The sequence below is a fragment of the Vespa crabro genome, chromosome 3, assembly GCF_910589235.1.
Source record: "Vespa crabro chromosome 3, iyVesCrab1.2, whole genome shotgun sequence".
Classification (NCBI taxonomy): domain Eukaryota; kingdom Metazoa; phylum Arthropoda; class Insecta; order Hymenoptera; family Vespidae; genus Vespa; species Vespa crabro.
The window spans coordinates 11,444,373-11,462,877 of NC_060957.1; the positions used below are offsets into that span (position 1 = coordinate 11,444,373).

General features: G+C 26.4%; 4 protein-coding genes across 12 annotated transcripts; 2 read left to right on the plus strand and 2 right to left on the minus strand.

Annotated features, from left to right (window-relative positions):
- Positions 1 to 45: 45 nt before the first annotated feature.
- On the minus strand, positions 46 to 3,694 carry LOC124422643 (TBC domain-containing protein kinase-like protein). Its single transcript, XM_046959394.1, has 14 exons — positions 3,634 to 3,694; positions 3,313 to 3,525; positions 2,987 to 3,236; positions 2,699 to 2,927; positions 2,351 to 2,625; positions 2,107 to 2,253; positions 1,909 to 2,029; positions 1,671 to 1,832; positions 1,359 to 1,536; positions 1,054 to 1,260; positions 716 to 975; positions 504 to 631; positions 248 to 410; positions 46 to 169 (listed from the first exon to the last, which is right to left on the minus strand). Exons 2-14 carry the CDS (start codon positions 3,515 to 3,517, stop codon positions 62 to 64), a joined length of 2,433 nt encoding a protein of 810 aa, XP_046815350.1. The 5' UTR covers positions 3,518 to 3,525; positions 3,634 to 3,694; the 3' UTR covers positions 46 to 61.
- A 739-nt stretch (positions 3,695 to 4,433) lies between these two features.
- Positions 4,434 to 6,637, plus strand: LOC124422713 (60S ribosomal protein L10a). Its single transcript, XM_046959545.1, has 5 exons — positions 4,434 to 4,572; positions 4,924 to 5,079; positions 5,585 to 5,733; positions 6,143 to 6,315; positions 6,403 to 6,637. Exons 1-5 carry the CDS (start codon positions 4,568 to 4,570, stop codon positions 6,571 to 6,573), a joined length of 654 nt encoding a protein of 217 aa, XP_046815501.1. The 5' UTR covers positions 4,434 to 4,567; the 3' UTR covers positions 6,574 to 6,637.
- A 350-nt stretch (positions 6,638 to 6,987) lies between these two features.
- LOC124422711 (tyrosine-protein phosphatase 10D) lies at positions 6,988 to 17,187 on the plus strand. Of its 9 annotated transcripts, XR_006941907.1 has the most exons (22): positions 6,989 to 7,485; positions 7,562 to 8,696; positions 9,968 to 10,309; positions 10,893 to 11,189; positions 11,280 to 11,597; positions 11,703 to 11,975; positions 12,059 to 12,388; positions 12,466 to 12,780; positions 12,862 to 13,224; positions 13,426 to 13,713; positions 13,808 to 14,011; positions 14,097 to 14,202; positions 14,918 to 15,144; positions 15,219 to 15,295; positions 15,356 to 15,490; positions 15,565 to 15,687; positions 15,761 to 15,909; positions 15,995 to 16,130; positions 16,220 to 16,286; positions 16,381 to 16,479; positions 16,631 to 16,818; positions 16,895 to 17,187. XR_006941907.1 is itself a non-coding variant. In XM_046959543.1 (21 exons), coding segments are annotated over exons 2-21 (3,855 nt in total). In that variant the 5' UTR covers positions 6,988 to 7,485; positions 7,562 to 8,692; the 3' UTR covers positions 16,897 to 17,187. The 9 variants fall into 9 exon arrangements, 2 of the variants coding, with proteins under 2 accessions (XP_046815499.1, XP_046815498.1); XM_046959543.1 differs by lacking the exon at positions 16,631 to 16,818 and having other exon boundaries at positions 6,988 to 7,485; XR_006941905.1 differs by having other exon boundaries at positions 16,381 to 16,818.
- Positions 17,188 to 17,322: 135 nt separating this feature from the next.
- On the minus strand, positions 17,323 to 18,183 carry LOC124422714 (thioredoxin-like protein 4A). Its single transcript, XM_046959546.1, has 3 exons — positions 17,932 to 18,183; positions 17,662 to 17,798; positions 17,323 to 17,573 (listed from the first exon to the last, which is right to left on the minus strand). The coding sequence occupies exons 1-3, from the start codon at positions 18,007 to 18,009 to the stop codon at positions 17,360 to 17,362; spliced, it is 429 nt and encodes a 142-aa protein (XP_046815502.1). The 5' UTR covers positions 18,010 to 18,183; the 3' UTR covers positions 17,323 to 17,359.
- Positions 18,184 to 18,505: the final 322 nt, after the last annotated feature.

Sequence of the window (18,505 nt, forward strand, 5' to 3'; positions counted from 1 at the left end):
ATTTTTTTTACGATCTTATATTTTTTCACATAATATACGAATATATGTTTCATAAATGTATTTAACGTATAGGTACTATGATATTTGGAGATTTTGTTCGTAAGATATGAATTCCACCTTGTAAAGAACATATTCCCGTAACACCACATTTTACAAGAAAGTCCGCAAACTAAAAAAAGTAACGAACTTCGTATTATAATCAATTATATTTTTTTATATAATATCTATAAAACTTTTATATATTTACCAGCGCATTATTTTGATCATGGGGTCCTATAATAACAACTATACAATTTTTATTATCTACAAGAGGTTTAGCATGAGGTCCAAGAGTATCAATATTCGTTTGAGAAAGTTGCACACTTGTAAAAGGAATATTAATACTTCCTATTACAGCTCCTCTTTCAAATCTATTAATGAAATCATTATATTTATATTAATATAAATTATATTACATTATATTATAAAATATACATTTTATATTTATTCTTTAATGTACTCACTGTATGTTATTTCGTATATCTACAGCTATTACTTTATCAGGAGTATTATTTAATAGATTTAAAAAATCATCTACACTTATTCTTGGCATTTTTTCAGTTCCAGGCTCAGGATCTGTCCAATTCATTTCCTAACATTTAAAATAATCATATTATAATAAAAGTTTAAGAGAACATACGATATAATATACATATATATATTTTCATTTTTGTACTTTTAATCTATTAAATTGATGCTTTCTGTATGTTATACTAGGTGGTGTATTTTGATACATAGTCATGGAATCTTTTACACATAATTCTATGTCAATTTCAGGAAGATCAGAGAATAAAAGAATGCATTCGTTAAATCCTGAAGTAAGCAAAGAATCACGTAATTGTTTTAATATTGCTAATCCGACTAAAAGTGGAAATGATGAATCTCCCAGTAAAAGTTTATCCCACAAATGCAATATTTTGTGTAATGGGAATACATCTGTAATATATGATATTCGATTAATAGAAATAGGATTAAAAATTATTAATTAAATATGTGAAAACATAGTGAACTTACGTGAAAACATAGTAAGAAACCATGGTATAGCAAACAATTCGGGAACAAAATTAATAGATTTCAAATGATTTGCCAATTGTGGATCATGAAATGCAATAATTTGAGAAAATTTTCCTAAATATTCTTGTATTACTGCAGAGTTGTCTTTTAAAAAGAACTTGTGGAGATATTTTGGTATAAATGCAGATAAGCATTCAAATGCTCTTGCTAAAATTATATATATATATATATATATATACATACGTATAGTTAATTTATCAATAAAGGTCGGATAAGGTAATAATATTGGGAAACTATTTAAATACCTTCATTATTAAAGTTTAAATAAAGAAATGGTGCTGTTAATGAATCTAGCCCTTGCCAATATACATAATGTGGATTATTTCTAACCCATGCTTTTAATAATCTCTGCAATCTTTCATGTCCTGCACCAGATGATAATAATTCGCTATACTGATGACATCTTGGTATATCTACTTCTATCTAACAAATATTTTTTATGAAACAATGATAATAAGATTTTATTACATTTTTATTGGAGGAATAAAGAAAAAGAAGAAGAAGATGATGAAGATGAAGTTTGTTAGTTCAACTCTTAGAGATATATATTTCATTACCTGTCTATCTGTATGTGTAGGTGTTTCTTTATCAATCATGTCATACCGTTGCTGAACATCACCGGTAATATCAAGTAAAGCTGCCCAAACAGCTCCACGAACTGGTGGTGGAATATCTTTATGTGCCTCTTTAATAATTGCCTCTCGTGTAAGTGGAAAAATCTACATGAAATTACATTCATAATATAATACCATTATTTAAGATTATAATAATATACATTGATTATTTAAAAATTACCTGCAAGAGTCTGTCATATAAAACCAATCTATAAAATTGATATTCTGTATCTCTTTCTCTTATTATCAATGGTAACTGTGATGCAGCGCTTGTTAAATCTTCCTGCGCATGGACACGCATTCTGTTAAATTTTAATTATTATTTATCTCCTAACATGAAATAACAAAAAGAAGTATTGTTTATAAAGTAAATACTTACTCAGGAGTTAACCATGGATAATTAGCAGTATATGGAATATGAGACAAGCGTTGATGTAAAGTATCTAAAGGAACTTTAACAACTCTAAGATCAAGTAAGCCAGCTGTATCTCTTCTTCCAAATATTTGTCCTAATAATATTACTAAACTGTAAGTAAACATACATATTTATAAAATTGAAATAATTTTTGATTATATATAAATATATATATATATTGACAATGTCACATTGACATTGATATTACTTAGGTATAGATAAAATAGGTGGTCTTGATCTAATGAGGCCTTGTTTTTTTAATTCTACTGTAATATCTCCTCCTGCTAATTGCCAGAGATAATACAATTCGTTCATTTTCCTAACAATCACATTTTTATATTGGCTTTCTTTCTTTTCTTGATCATTCTGCATTAAAAGATCTATAAATAATGGCAATTGTAGTAGCTCCTCTGGTGTTTTACGTTTTGACGAATGCACTTGCAAACAAGAATCAACAAATTCTTTTATTTCTGAGGACAATCCCTAAACAATAGAATAAATAAAAAAACATCTCTAGTATTGAATTAACATGGTGATAAAAGATATATTTCAATACCTCATAAATATCAAAACAATTATGTTCTCTTGCAAGACGTTCAAATATAGAAGTTTCACAGTGTATAAGACTGAGAACTTTTCGTAGGCATTGTGATAATTTCACTCCAGACCATATTTGCCTTTTCAATAATTGTTCTGCAATTATCATTCCAAGAGACCAAGAATCAACCTTCATACCACTGAGTCCATTACTTAAAAATACTTCTGGTGCTGTATATTTTGGATACCTGGAAAAAAAGATAATAAGTTCTATTCTAATACATAAGAATATTTTCATTAAACTTACCCAATTGGAAAAGATACATTCTTTCCTCCATCTGTCATATAATATAATCCATAATTGTATAGTTGTACATTTCCAGTTTTATTTATCAGGATATTATCTGGACTCAAGTGTCTATGAACTAAACCTAAATCATTCATTTGTCTTAAACCTAATAGACACTGGAATGCAATCTTTACAATATCATTCACATGTAGATTCTCTTTACTATTTAAAGGTTCCCCATTATATTCAGAAACTACCATTATTCTTTCTGTAAATTATAAAATTCAAATTGTATCGCTGATTAACAATATATAGTTGTATGATCTAAAAATTAAATACGATACCATGTTTACTTCTAATGATATCAAGATATTCTGATAAATTTGGATGACATATAGTCTTTAAAAATTGAGACTTTCCATAAATAGTTATAGAGTTGGGTGTTAATGGAAGGCCATTACTGCCGCATACTTCGACTGGATGACATTGAGCAAAAAATGTCATCCCACCCAAACAACGCTCTTCATTTTCCAAAAAAGCAGGACACATTTTTGAATCTGTAAATAAAAGATTTCAGTTATAGATTAAAAAAGATTTTGATCATAATAAAATTATAACTCATTAATAATAAACATATTTTTACTATTGTCTTATCAATTTATTACCATAGTATTATTACTTTGTAATTATTACAGTTTTATATTCTTTATTCTTCATTGAAGATATTCCTTTTTACTATTATTATTTATTCGTATCGTTCATTAAAAAATTATCTCTTTGTGCGTTTAAAACATTATTACAAAAGAAACTAACACTTTCTTTAAAAAATATTTATATACGATCGTATAATGAATTTATTATAAAGATTTCTCAAGTTAGAATCTAGTTTACTCTGTGTTTTATCTGTCATGAACTGTGCTATCAACTCTTCTCATATAACACAGTAATAATAATAATACATTTATATATAGTGTAGTTACAGTAGATTGATACTTCGATTTATAAACTATTGTCAAATGTACAAAACAACATTTGTAATAAAAAAATATATTTATCACTTTCCTTGGATATTAAAATTATATAAATATTTGGAACAAAAGAATTAATATTAATTAAACATTATATATATACATATATATATATTAGACTTTTATTAATTTATATATGAATAGATTTTTTAATATTAAGAAATATTAAACAATCTTCGAAATGTCTATTTTTTTTTGTTTTCCTATAATGTAAACAATGAAACAATATAAAATTAACGAATGCGTTCACAAATACATTCTTATGAAACAAGGAGATAATTATAATTTAAATTAAAATCACATAATATTATTTTCATCTTTTTAAGATGATTATTGGTATAAAAAATTATCGAATGTTGAAAAATTTGGATCGATGTGAAATTTCAGAAACCTTTCTTATATATTTCATTCTATGTTTATAAATTAAGTTTTGACCATGAGTTAACCATCTAATACTTTCGTTAGTTCACGTTACTAAAGTTACTGCTTGGGCCACGTAGTGTTTCTTTCCGGTATTAGTTCTTGAGAAGGACAGTCGAACAGTTACGCTTGTCCTGTTTGCTTTGGCAAAATGACGTGAGTTTTTCTTATTTCATCTTTCTATATCATATTAATCCGTAACATTTGCTTGTAAATATATTTATCAAAAAACAATACAATGCGTATTGATTTATTAGTGCGTTTAATTTTTTTTTTAATAAAGATATTTAGAAAGCTCTATTAACCATCAGGTTTTTCGAAAGTAGTTAAAATTATTGATTCCATATCATTTAATAAATTATCAATGATACTTTTCAATGAGAATATTAGATTAGATATTCATAAGAAAAATTAGATTTTACTTTAGTCATTGCTAATTAAAAGACAATATTTAGTCTTATAAATTAAAATGATATACTACTTTGCATTATAACCTCTACGTTATAGGTCCAAAGTATCACGTGATACTCTCTATGAATGCGTTAATGCAGTACTTCAGAATTCGAAGGACAAGAAGAGGAACTTTTTGGAGACGGTAGAACTACAAATTGGATTGAAGAATTATGACCCACAAAAGGATAAGCGTTTCTCAGGCACCGTCAAGTATGTTTTAACCTGACTATGAGGGTTCTTTTCGGAGTTTAATTATTATGCATTAAAAAAACAATTTTATATTATAAAACACGAAAAGGTCACTTCATTAATGATCAGGAAGCTAAGGCTTTAGCCTGGCGGACCATTACCCAGGGTCTTAAAAAACTGGGGAGGTATTGTACCGTTATTTATATATATTCCAGGATCATGTTTCATGATCCCTCTGGTAAGTTCATATAAAATGTGGTGGCATTTTCAAATTTTATACATATTAATCAATGTTCAATGATGCTATTTAAGCATGTATTATCTGATCTACAAATCTATAATGTAGAAATTCTAATTTTACTGAGAATATTGATATCGTGCGATTTTATTAAATTATTATTATTTATGATCAATTTAATAAATAATTCAATTATAAAATAATAAATCTATTCTGACGAATATTTTTTTAATACTTTACTGAATTAATATCTAGTTTATATGGATATATATTAATTATCATTATCAGATTGAAGAACATTCCTCGACCAAAGATGCAAGTATGCGTATTGGGCGATCAACAACATTGCGATGAAGCCAAAGCAAACAACATCCCATACATGGATGCAGAAGCTTTGAAAAAGTTGAACAAGAATAAGAAATTTGTAAAGAAACTAGGTATATTGTCAAGCTTTTTTTTTTAATTTTATTATTATACTTTAGTAAATTTTCTTTTCCAAAAACCTGCAAAAATTTAAATTATATTTTATGTATAGACATAAACTATATCTTATGTACCTTCCCAAAAGCACCATCATTAATTTTTATTTATAATATTGGTGGTCGTCGAAAGGAAGGAGAGCAAAATTCTACACCGGGTGAGGGCAATGTGATTTTTCCATGTTGCTCCTCAATGTGTGTAGATACAATCATTTTTAAATAATATTATTAATTATGAAAAATTCAGTTTATATATATATATATATATGAAGTTCAATAAATATTTGTATAGAAATTAAGTAATATAAATATGAATACATAGAAACACAACATATTAATATTCTAATAAGATTTATTATTTTAACAGCAAAGAAGTACGATGCGTTTTTGGCCAGTGAATCTTTGATCAAACAAATTCCACGTTTGTTGGGTCCTGGTCTAAACAAGGCAGGTAAATTCCCTGGTCTTCTCTCTCACCAGGAATCCATGGTCGCAAAAATTGACGAAGTCAAAGCTACGATCAAGTTTCAAATGAAGAAGGTAAATTCTATGGAATAAAATAATAACGTTAATAATAATATAATTTTTATATATTCTCTTCCTATAATAACTTTTATTTTCAAATAGGTACTTTGCTTATCGGTGGCAGTAGGACACGTAGAAATGACTCCAGATGAATTAGTACAAAATGTACATTTGTCGATCAACTTTTTAGTTTCATTGTTGAAAAAGCATTGGCAAAACGTACGTTCTTTGCATATTAAATCTTCCATGGGACCTCCTCAAAGATTATTCTAATAAGTTATTGATACTTATACACGATGAATGTAAAACGCAATAAAACAAATGAAAAAAAAAAATATATATATATATTGTTTATTACATATAACTGTTATGGATTAAAATTTTTTTCTAACGTAAAAAGCCTAATTGAAGAATTTGTATTCATTCGTCAATAGTAACGTTTTAATTTAATATCAGAGAATTAAAAGCATATGACCAAAGGACGCCATTTGTTCCATTTACAGTCCTCTCCAAAAGTTTATACATCCGAGATACGATATGAAGTGAGTTACAAAAGGATGCAAGATACGAATAAGTAAACGCATTTCAATTCAATGAAAAATATTTGGCGGGAAATAAATATCGCTTTTATGAAAATGTCCTTAAAGGTATTTGCCAAGTAAGAAGAATAGAAAACAAAATGCGGATACCTGCGACTTAAATCACATTTATTTAGAGAAAAATGACCTGCTAGAAAGATTTCTAAGGATAATTTGGCGTACACGTGCAGTTCCACAAAGGCGCAGGTCTACTGTTCAAAGTAGTTACGCTATTTTTGACAAGTTTTATAGGGGTTGCTCTTGAGACTCCTGGGAGGCTCTTGAAGAAGCACATGGTGTCGTATTCCGTTGTCCCATCAGCGGATGCTACCAGTCTGTTCGAGTGTGTCTTAGGGACAAGATACATGTCATACTACTACGTTCTTTTTTTACGATATTTTAATGGTTATTGTTCTTTCTTTTCTTTCTTTCTTTTTTTTTTTCATTTTATTTTTCTTTTTATTTTTCTTATTACAAATCTTTATTTATATTTATCGTCATTAATTATTTTACTTCAAGACGATGTTGAGATTCTACTGTGTAATTATTCTCTCGATGGATAATATTCTATTGGAAAAAATCGAAGAATGAAATGGAAATTTTACAGGTAATGAATAGTAATATATTATCGCAATAGAATTTCTGAATAAAATTTGTAACACGAGGTGGGGAGTGAAATGCAGATATCCAGAGAAAGGAAATGGACGTGATTGAGTATTATGATTAAAGGAAATACGAGTGTTGAATAAGAATAAATGGATCTGGTTTAGATGGTGGTGGTTCGCAAAGGGGTGGCTTAACAAAAAATGGAATGATGAATCAGAATCATCTTTATCGACAATATCGATATCTCTCCGTGGATACAAATTTAACTGTAAGATAAAAAAAATAATTAAATTCTTTTTAAAATATATAAATCAATACTATTTGGGATTTCTCTCATATTATTTTACTCGTTGTTTTGTATCCATCCACGTGTTTGCGAAGTTAACGATAAAAAATTTCCAATGACATCGATAAAGAAGATTTCGATGTAGTCGATAAGGAAGATTTGAACGCAATTCAATTATCATCCCACGTTTTCGCTAAACTCCGCCCATTTTTACTCCCTCCCATCACAATTGCTATTTCCACCAATCACAAATAAATTTATCCCTTTGCTAATTTTCCCACTACTTCTAAAATCCGCCCATTTTTAATCTCGTCATAAGCATTTTCACCAATTATTATCCATAACTATGACCATTTTTTTTCTCTCCAGCATAAACACTATTTTATCTCCACGCCCCCATTATCGTTACTATTATTATTATATACAAAATTAAATTTATTTTTTGAGAGTAGTAATCACTAATACGTGTTAGAACTATTGATTTTACATTAACAATATGTGAATAGTGAATAAAAAAACTTTTTTTCTTTCAATACGTTGGAGTACGTACAAGGAAATTAAAGTGGATATTATAAGTTTAAAAAGATCAATTATATTAATTAAATGATAAATATAATCGTGGAAAAGAAAAAAAAAAGAGAAATTGCTCGTCGAACACAAAGAAGAAAATAGTGGGATCGTGAAGTAGAAAAATGTATACAATTCTTTCGCGAATATTAATAATAACTAACCATTGAAATAATTAAAAAACTGTATATTTTATGATAAAAATATAAAAATATCTCGGATCGTTGAAAAAGATCTATAGTAGTTTATGTTTGATCAATAAAGTGATCGCGAAAGTGTCACTTTGAGTGAGAATGGACATTCTTATCAGTGATATCAGTGGACAGCAAAGGCAACATAACGAGAAAGATTGTCAATGAGTAAGTTGAACAATGATTAGTATCAGGAAGCCATAACGTTTTTAAAGTTCCACGTTCTTGAAATATTAGTAATCCTTGAAATTCTCTCAAGTCAATACCAATTATGTCGATAATAGTGTATTTATTAGAATATAATCCTGAGACTAGCGTAAAGTGTAAAACGTGAAATTTGTGTTTGTTGTGTTTATTGAAGGGAAAAAAAAATAAATAAATAAATAAAAAATAAAAAAGAAGGAAAAGAAAAAAGAAACAACAAAATACATTGATTGGATCTAACGATCGAGTAAAAGTTATGAAGGCAAGTTGTCACTATAGAAATAATAAGCTTTACAACAGACAGAGAAAGAGAAAGAGAGAGAGAGAGAGAGAGAGAGAGAGAGAGAGAGAGAAGAATATTCAATCTTTACGTAAATTTATCGCACGATTCAAATGATATATACTATAATTTAATATTGCGAATTCCAGACTTTCTATAATTTTTAATTTTTATAACTTTATTTTTCTTTGTGCATATCAAATATTTTTTTATTATATCAAATATCGATCTCAAATTTGAATGATCAAGTTTTTCGGAATTTTTTGATTTCAAATAATTCGATAAGATTGACGAATATCTATATCTGTGTATATAAATATTCTATAAATATTATATATATATATATATATATATATATATATATATATATTTCTTAATAAAAATAGTAATATGATAAATTTCACTGACTACTTGAAATCTGGTTTATAAATTTATTCTTTTTATATTTGCTTACTGTTTTAATCGTTATCTATCATCTACCATATCTGTCGATTACAAGTATAAACCTCGTAAGAAAAAGACAATGTAGATATTGTTACGTTTAAAAATTCTCTTTCACATTTTTATCCAGAAATATTATTTTATCGATTATAACAAGTTATATCCTACATCGGTTACATCCCGTGATATAAAACTATCTTTTCGCGAATGATTTTCTATCTTTCCTGTTAACAATGTTGGACGTTGATCAGGAAAATATAGAATATATTAATCTTTTTAATGTTACGCTATTTCGTAATTGATCATTAATAAAAATATATAATAATAATAACATTGTTAAACATAATTAAACTACGAAATAATAATAATAAATAATATTAACACGTAAAATATACAATAATATAATATACAATGCAATACGATATATATCTTATAATATTATTAATTATACAAAAAAAATAATATATATATATATATATATATTTTTTTTTTATTTCTTTTTAATATAACACAGATAGTAAGTTGAAAGAGATGATACTAAAAAAACGTTTACAATTGTTGCTTTACATTTTACGAGTTTTTTACGTATTCGGAGAGGAGGATACAAATGAAAGGAATACAAATTCTGGAATAATATCGAACGTTATTCGAGAATACTCTTTCTTCGATAAGAACGAAAATTTATCTAATAATAAAACGGAAGTAGACATTGATATGCCTACGAAAAGTTCTATAACGTCCGAAAATTATGAGGACGTCGAATACGATGAATGGAATTTTTCACAAAAGTTTAATAAAGATTCATTAAAAATTCATTTCGATCTGTGCGAACAAACAAACGCGTCAAATGGAATGGGTGAGTCTAAAAAATACCTATGTCGTAAATATAATTTTTTTCTTTTTTTTTTTATACCGTATTATAGTTAATAGTAAAATAATATTTTATTGAACGATTTATTCATAATCGTTGCGTATAATAATAAGATCTGATATGATCGTGATAAAAAATGATCATTTCTTTAAATTAAGGATTCTCAACGTATGTTTCATATATACCTTCGATATATTCCATGAAAAGCGTACATACATTAAGTACAAAATTTAATGTGCGTATATGTGTGTATATATGTATTATTTTATTTTCATCAATATACTATAACTATAGTTTTATTTATCTACATAAAAAATATATCAAAATTACATAGAAATATATTTCCAGAAATTATATGAAATATATAAAGTTGAGAATCACTATTTTAAATTGGTCAAATTTTATCGGTTTGTTACTACGATTATTTACTTGGAAAAAAAGATATATATATATATGTATGTTTGTTTGAATATTTTATTTATTAAATCCAAAATAAAAAAAATAAAAAAATAATAATAAAAAAAAAAAAAAAAAAAAAGAAATAGAAGAAGTACATTTTTATATATAGTTTTAGAAATTGAAGACGTAAAGCATTTGATGATAGAAGCAGTAGATACCGAAAGAATATTAATTTCTTGGATGGCGCCATGTTCAGCTATAAACAATATTCTTATTAATTATACTATTGTAACATATTCATATGATCAAATTAAAAAAACGGAAGATATATCAAATACATTATCTTATATAAGATATAACGTTACCGGACTTAATCCATGTACACCTTATACGTTTGAGGTATTTGTAATCGCAGGACATAATAGATCAAATGGTTATAATACAACAGGAGAAACAAGTTCTAATCGTAAGTATCATTTATAATATACATACGTGTATACATTTGATACTTTATTAGACACTTTAAAATTGACCAATGCACATATTTACATTTTAGTTACATACATCGAAGATGTTCTAAATTTACGTATTAATATACCTACTAATGATAAGCTAAAAGATGGTGATATTGGGTTGGAATTGACTTGGGATGCTCCAGAAAAATATATTAAATGTATTGATTATTATAAGATCATACAATGCATTAAAGACTCTTGCAATGAAAATAATACAAGTGTTAGTATTACAAATACTACAAGCTATATTATATGGGGTCTTGAACCTTGTACGGAATACTTTTATACTGTTAAAATAATATCTTCGTCATCTATAGAATCGCCTGGAAAAAGTATATACAACACGACAAAAATAATAAGTAAGATTTTTTAAGATTATAAGCTATGAAAAAAATGATTATGTAATGTATATATATATATATATATATAGAAATATAAATATTATCAATATAATTCATCCATAGCATCAAGTGAGCCACAATCATTGAACGCAGAACCTGGTGATTTTGCTTTAAGCATTCACTGGCTACCACCAATGGTTGGCTATCAATGTGTCCAAGAATATAATATTACAATATCTGACACGTTATGTGTTTATAATAAGTCTACCACAAATACCTCAGAAGTTATGAAGAATTTGCATGCTTGTACTTCCTATATGATTTATGTTATTCCCATTAATAAAATATCTTCAATTGGAACCTTAGCTACTACAAAGGGAAAAACAAATAAAAGTAGTATGTAACACAGTGACATTAAAAAATCTGCTTAATAAATTAGATTGCCATATAATTATATAGGATTTATTTTAATTTTGTAGTAACAGAATCTCCTGTAGTACATGCAAGTAAATGTGGAATTTATAATATATCAATAACATGGTGTATTAAAAAGGTATTAAATAATAATTGTACACTGAAATCTATAATAGTTATGTGTAATTATGTGAAAATCAATGGGCATGGTTATCTACCAAAATCAGGAGAAGTTAAAAAAAATTTGGACGAACATATAAAATTACCTATGCTTGAAAATATAACTGTGACAAATTTAAGTCCTTATACAAAATATTCATGCCAGGGAATTATTGTCAATGAGGCAGGAAACAGTTCGTTAAGTGAACCAGTAAATGTTACAACATTAGAAGATAGTAAATATTATATAGAAATGCATATTATTGTGCATACCACAGACATAGAATATAATAATATTATTAATTTTTTTTAGTATCATCTCCACCCATTATTAAGGTCAAAAATATAACAGATACTCGATTTACTTTATTTTGGCAGAATCCTATATATTTGCCAGGAATATTGACAGCGTTTGAAATAAAAATTACATGGTATACACTTTTCGAAAGACCAGATTGGTGTACTAATGATACTTTTGGCACTGTTATCATTTCAAATATTACTGGTACATCATTAGATTATTTAAATGGGAAACCATACACAAATTATACCGTAAGTATAAAAGGTAGAACTGCTGCAGGTTGGAGTGATGATAGTAAATTGATAACATTTGTTACATTGCCAGGAGGTATGTTTTATATAATATTTTTTATTTTTCTATAAATTTCGATAAATTTCAATAGATTATAATGTATAAACTTTTTTTCAGTTCCAGGAATCGTTTCTAATATTTCACATATTATTACAAAAAATGAACATAACGATCAATGTGATGATATACATAATGATCAATTAGATACAGTTGTAACATGGGATTTACCATGTTCCTTAAATGGAAAAATTGAGTCTTTCTTTGTGTCGGTGCATGGTATAAGAAATGGTTATGATCCACACATTTTCTCTATTAAGAAAAATTATAGTAAAATTGTTGAGAAAAATTATGTATATTCAATGGTTCTTCCATCACTAAAATCAGAATATAATTATACACTTAACATATCAGCTAAAGTTAGAGATGTTGAAACTTGGAGTTTACCAGCAACTTATAGTGATATTTTGTATCCTGCTAAGTGTATGTATTTCATTCTTCCCCAAATTTATATATATATATATATATATATATATATATATATATATATACACACTTTGTTTTTAAATTATTAATTATAAGACTCATGTTCACTAATAATTTTTATATAATGCATACCAAGTCATTGATATTTGCTTTTATACAAATATATATATATATTTATGATTTTATTTATTATTGCAGGTCCACCAGAACCTAATGAAGAATATATAAAATCAATTAGCATAGATCCATATAAAGCACGTAGATCTACTACATCAGTCACCATTTTGCTTCCATTATTTTCTAATGATAATGGTTTAATTAAATATTATGCCATTATGGTTTCAAAAAAAGGATTTAATGTTGGTTTAAATAATAGTTTTAATGTGACCGAACAAACATGGCCAGATACTCCATCATGGGAGGAGTCCATGAATAATGATTTCTCTATAGTTTATCAAGCTACCGGATCGCATTGGCATCCTTTTCGTGAGTAAAATATAAATAAAACAAAAAAGAAAAAAGAAAAAAAAACTTCTCTGCTTGAATATACAATTTATAAATATTTGTGTATTCATTTTAGCAAATTATGTTGCTGACTATGGACACATAAAAGCAGTAAAATATGTACTTGGTGAAGACACAGCTTGTAAAGAAATATCATCTAATACAAATAAACGATTGTATTGTAATGGACCACTTAAATCAGATACATGGTATGATGTTAGAATGCGTGCATTTACTTCCAAAGGTTTTAGGGATTCGCCTGCTTTTTTGATAAAGACAAGTTCGTATTAAACAGATGTTGCAATAAAACAAAAGCTACGCGTTACATCCTTTTTTATTATTCTAACTACAGAATGTCATTATAGATGCAGAGTTAAACGTTGGCGTTGTAATTGGAATCGTTCTTGGAATTTTATTTTTGGGGATTTTGACGACGATGATGCTTTTAGTACGAAGATGTTCTCCGTACACGTAAGTGTTCAAATTCTTCTTCTTTTTTTTTTTATTTTATTTGTGTAATCTTCTAAATAATTTGGAACTTTTCTAATATGAAAATATTAAATAATCATATTTTAATTAATGTTAAGATATTCAATACACATATAGTTAGTCACATTGATCAGTTATACATTTATGAGAAATAATCAATATTTATTCTATGACTCAGAAGGATGTTATAGCTATAACAACCAAGGTTACTGAATGCATTTGTCATGAATGCAGAGTATGTGTCACTTCACAGCAGTTACAAAAAGTGATGGTTAACCACAAAATCATAATTAATTGCACTAAATATATTTATCATGATTGTATTTAACATAAAATAATACAAATAGTGTTATAGCTTCATTACAGTTAAGTCACTATATTTAGTTATGGCTTTGAACTTTTGGCGAAGAAAATCATTATATCTTTTTTGGATAAAGTGCGTGTATTAGAATTTGTTATTTCAACTTGAGAATTATTTTTTCATTACTTTTCTTTTTTTTTTATTTAGATACAGTTGTTTGTATGATATCAATAATTATTATTTATTATAATTTATATCATTGCATTTGGATATATTTTAATAAGATTCAGCATAAATAAATTCTGCTTAATGATTTGATTCATTACGATTAATGACTTAAATTATAAAAATAAGTTTTAGATTAATAAATAAGATAATTTATTTGTGTCATTACAGAATATTTCGTCAAGTTTTAAATTCTGATATGCCTGGATCACCATTGCCTACTCCATTTACAAGAAAAAAATTCCTTGCGCACTGCCAAGAACTTATTGACAATCCTGGTAAATTAAGTAATGAATTTAGGTTGCTTCAAACTTTGAGCGTGGATCTACAGATGCCAACGAATACTGCTTGTTTGCAAGCTAATAGAAAAAAGAATCGATATTCAGACATTTTACCATGTATGAATTATATTTCGTTTAAACATAATGATTCTATACATAAATCATATTAATTTCATATTTTATGCTTACAGATGATTTTTCAAGAGTGAAATTAGAAGTAATTGATAATGATCCTAACACCGATTATATTAATGCTTCATTTGTAAAAGTAAGTAAATTAAGATATAATGAATTTAATGTATATGATAATATATAAATTATATGATAGGGTTATAGCGGAGAGGATGAATATATAGCTTGTCAAGGACCAAAAGAAGATACAATATATGATTTTTGGAGAATGATAGATCAATATGAAATAAATATTATTGTCATGTTAACTCAATTAATTGAGAAGGGTAAAGTAAGTATTATTTCACATAATATTAATAAACTGTTGATTATTGGAATAAAATAGTATTATACATTATTTTTCAGGTAAAATGCCATCAATATTATCCAACAATTAGAGAAACTTTTGGATATGAAAATATAACCATAAGATGTACAAGCGAATTAGATTTTAGAACATACACTCAAAGGACATTAATATTACAAAAGGTTTCTATTTAATAGAAAATATTTTTATTATATTTGTGTTATAAGTTATATTTTATCTAGTTCATTTTTATAGGAAAATAAGAAAAAAACGATAACACATCTTCATTTTAAAGATTGGCCAGATCATGATGTTCCAGAGGATTTTGATTCAATGATTAATTTTTGCCAAATTATGCGTCGTAATATAGGCACTAATAAAGGTTTTGTTGTTATTCATTGCAGGTATTATTATATTAAAGAACATTATTTTTTCTAGAATAATACATACAAAAAATAATGTGTTAATGTTGTAAATGTATTTTTTTAGTGCGGGAATTGGTAGAACAGGTACCTTAATAGCAATTGATATACTTTTACAATATCTTAGAGATAATAGAAAATTAGATGTGTTCGGAACTGTTTATAGATTAAGACATTATAGAATAAATATGGTTCAAAGAGAGGTATGCAATAGAATTGAAAATTATGAAAAAGGTCATTATGTGTATGTAACAGATTAATTACTTTGATAACATTTTTTTTATAATTTTAGAGTCAATATACCTACATATATAACTGTATAATGCAGGTCCTTAAAAATCCATATTTTTTAAAAACATGTAAGTTATTTAAAAGTAATAGTAATTAATTAAGATTCCTTGATAAAATAAAAGATAACATTAAGTTTATTTTTTTTTTTTTTTTATAATATAGATAAACCACCTCATGTGGATCCAATGCATGATAATAATTCCAAAAGTGCAAGTGAAACTACTAATTCGGATGGCAGCCTTACAGTAAATCTTGAAACATGTATGTGACTTTCTCACATATATAGATCGCAACAGATATTTTGTTTGTTATGAAACTATTATTCAGGCCATATTTATATTATATACTACTGAAAAAAAAAAAAAATTTTTTTTTAACCATTTTGTTAATATTGATAATGAATCTTATTTAGGAGATTGCAATATTTACTAAATTTTCAAATATGAACAAATATATGATCGAATGTGCCTTGTCGATGTCTGACTCAATGAGCACAAAATTGATCAAAAAATTTTTGTAATGAATTTAATAAGCAGAATATGAATTATATACAACTCAGAAAGACAAATTTTTTACAAAATTACTTTTTTACAAATCAAAGTAAGCAACTTAAGCTAAAGCATTAAATACATTCTAATTCATTATAAATAAATAACAGAATATATTCTTTTTACAGAACATTATAATAATGAGGTTTAAACATAACGTGTAAAGCAAACATGGTAAAATTACTTTAATTCTTTGATTAATCCTTTAATGTATATATTGTAAACTAGCCATTAATAATGACATTTATAATATTAAAAACATTCTTATAAAATACTTTATCGTATCACGTACAAAGATTAATTATAAGGAAAAACTTAAGGTAATTGATTGTAATTGTAACCATGATATTATACAAGTGTAAAAGCATTAATTTATATATTTTTATTGTTATTAGAAAAATATTATAAAAATGTAATGCAGGAAATATACATATATATATATATATACATATATATTTCTCTATAATTTCTTTTTCATTTATGCAATTGTACTATTATATACAAACCATACAGTGAAGTACACTTAATTAGTTCAACGTTTTAATATAAAACAATATTTTTTATATTTTAAAGAAGTAACTTTATTGGATAAATTAATATCGATATTTTGTAGAATAATCTTTTGGTGATACAACCAAACCTCGTCCTTTCCTTGCACCTCTATAAACTGTTTCAATAATATCAATCATTTCCTGTTTATCTTCAAGTGTCCAATTAATTTTATTATTATTTCCTGTACCCAAATCAATCATTATGTGTTTATTTCTAAAGAAAAACATAACTGTGCAAGGATCGTATAACTCATACCTAAAAAATGATTTGTGACGTCTAATATTTTCTTTTATCGTTACAAGAATATAATTGACGAAATAATTAATTAATTGAGTAAACTTACATTTTGTTGAAATCAGGAACTTCTGTAATGTCGACTAAATATATTACCGCAAAATTTTTAACCTTTTCTGCGATGTTGTAAAGTACTTCATCCATTTTCATACATGTTGGATCCCAATCATGACCGAATCTAATAACCTAACAAAAATATCATCACAGAGAATTTAAGAAAAAAAAACGATAAATTGACAATTATAAGAAATTACATCATCATCATTGTTTATTTAATAATTATAAACTCGATTATTTATATTATATGTATGAAACTTACAACTACTCGATCTTCTTCGGACAAAATGGCTTGATCAACTTGCCACCCATTATGAAGATGCGATAACATATAAGACATTTTGCCGTATTTTTAAAGTTAATTGTTATAATCACAATAAAATATTATATATACATAGACAATATATTTTCTATAATTTTAATATTATGCGACAACACATGAGAATCATCAGATCACCCAATACGTGCATCAACGTTTGATAATATAATTTCTTCCATATCTATTTAAGACTACATTAGTTTGATTTTTTATCACGATGAGCGTTACTGTTCGTATTCATTGATAAAATTTAGTTACCGATGTATTAGTAGATGGCTATAGTATCGCTGCGAATATAATGCTCTCTAATGTACTTATGTGGAATTAATTCATTACACTAGTCGTTTATGATAACAAATAAACATTGATTTAAAACTGTTCACTATCCCTGATTTTGTTATTGTTTATGTCATCAATGAGAACAAACGTAATTCTAGACCGATTTTGATGAACAAGATCTCATTTTAGAGACAAAGATTTAATCTAGGAAATATCTATTTCGAATTTTTGAAAAAAC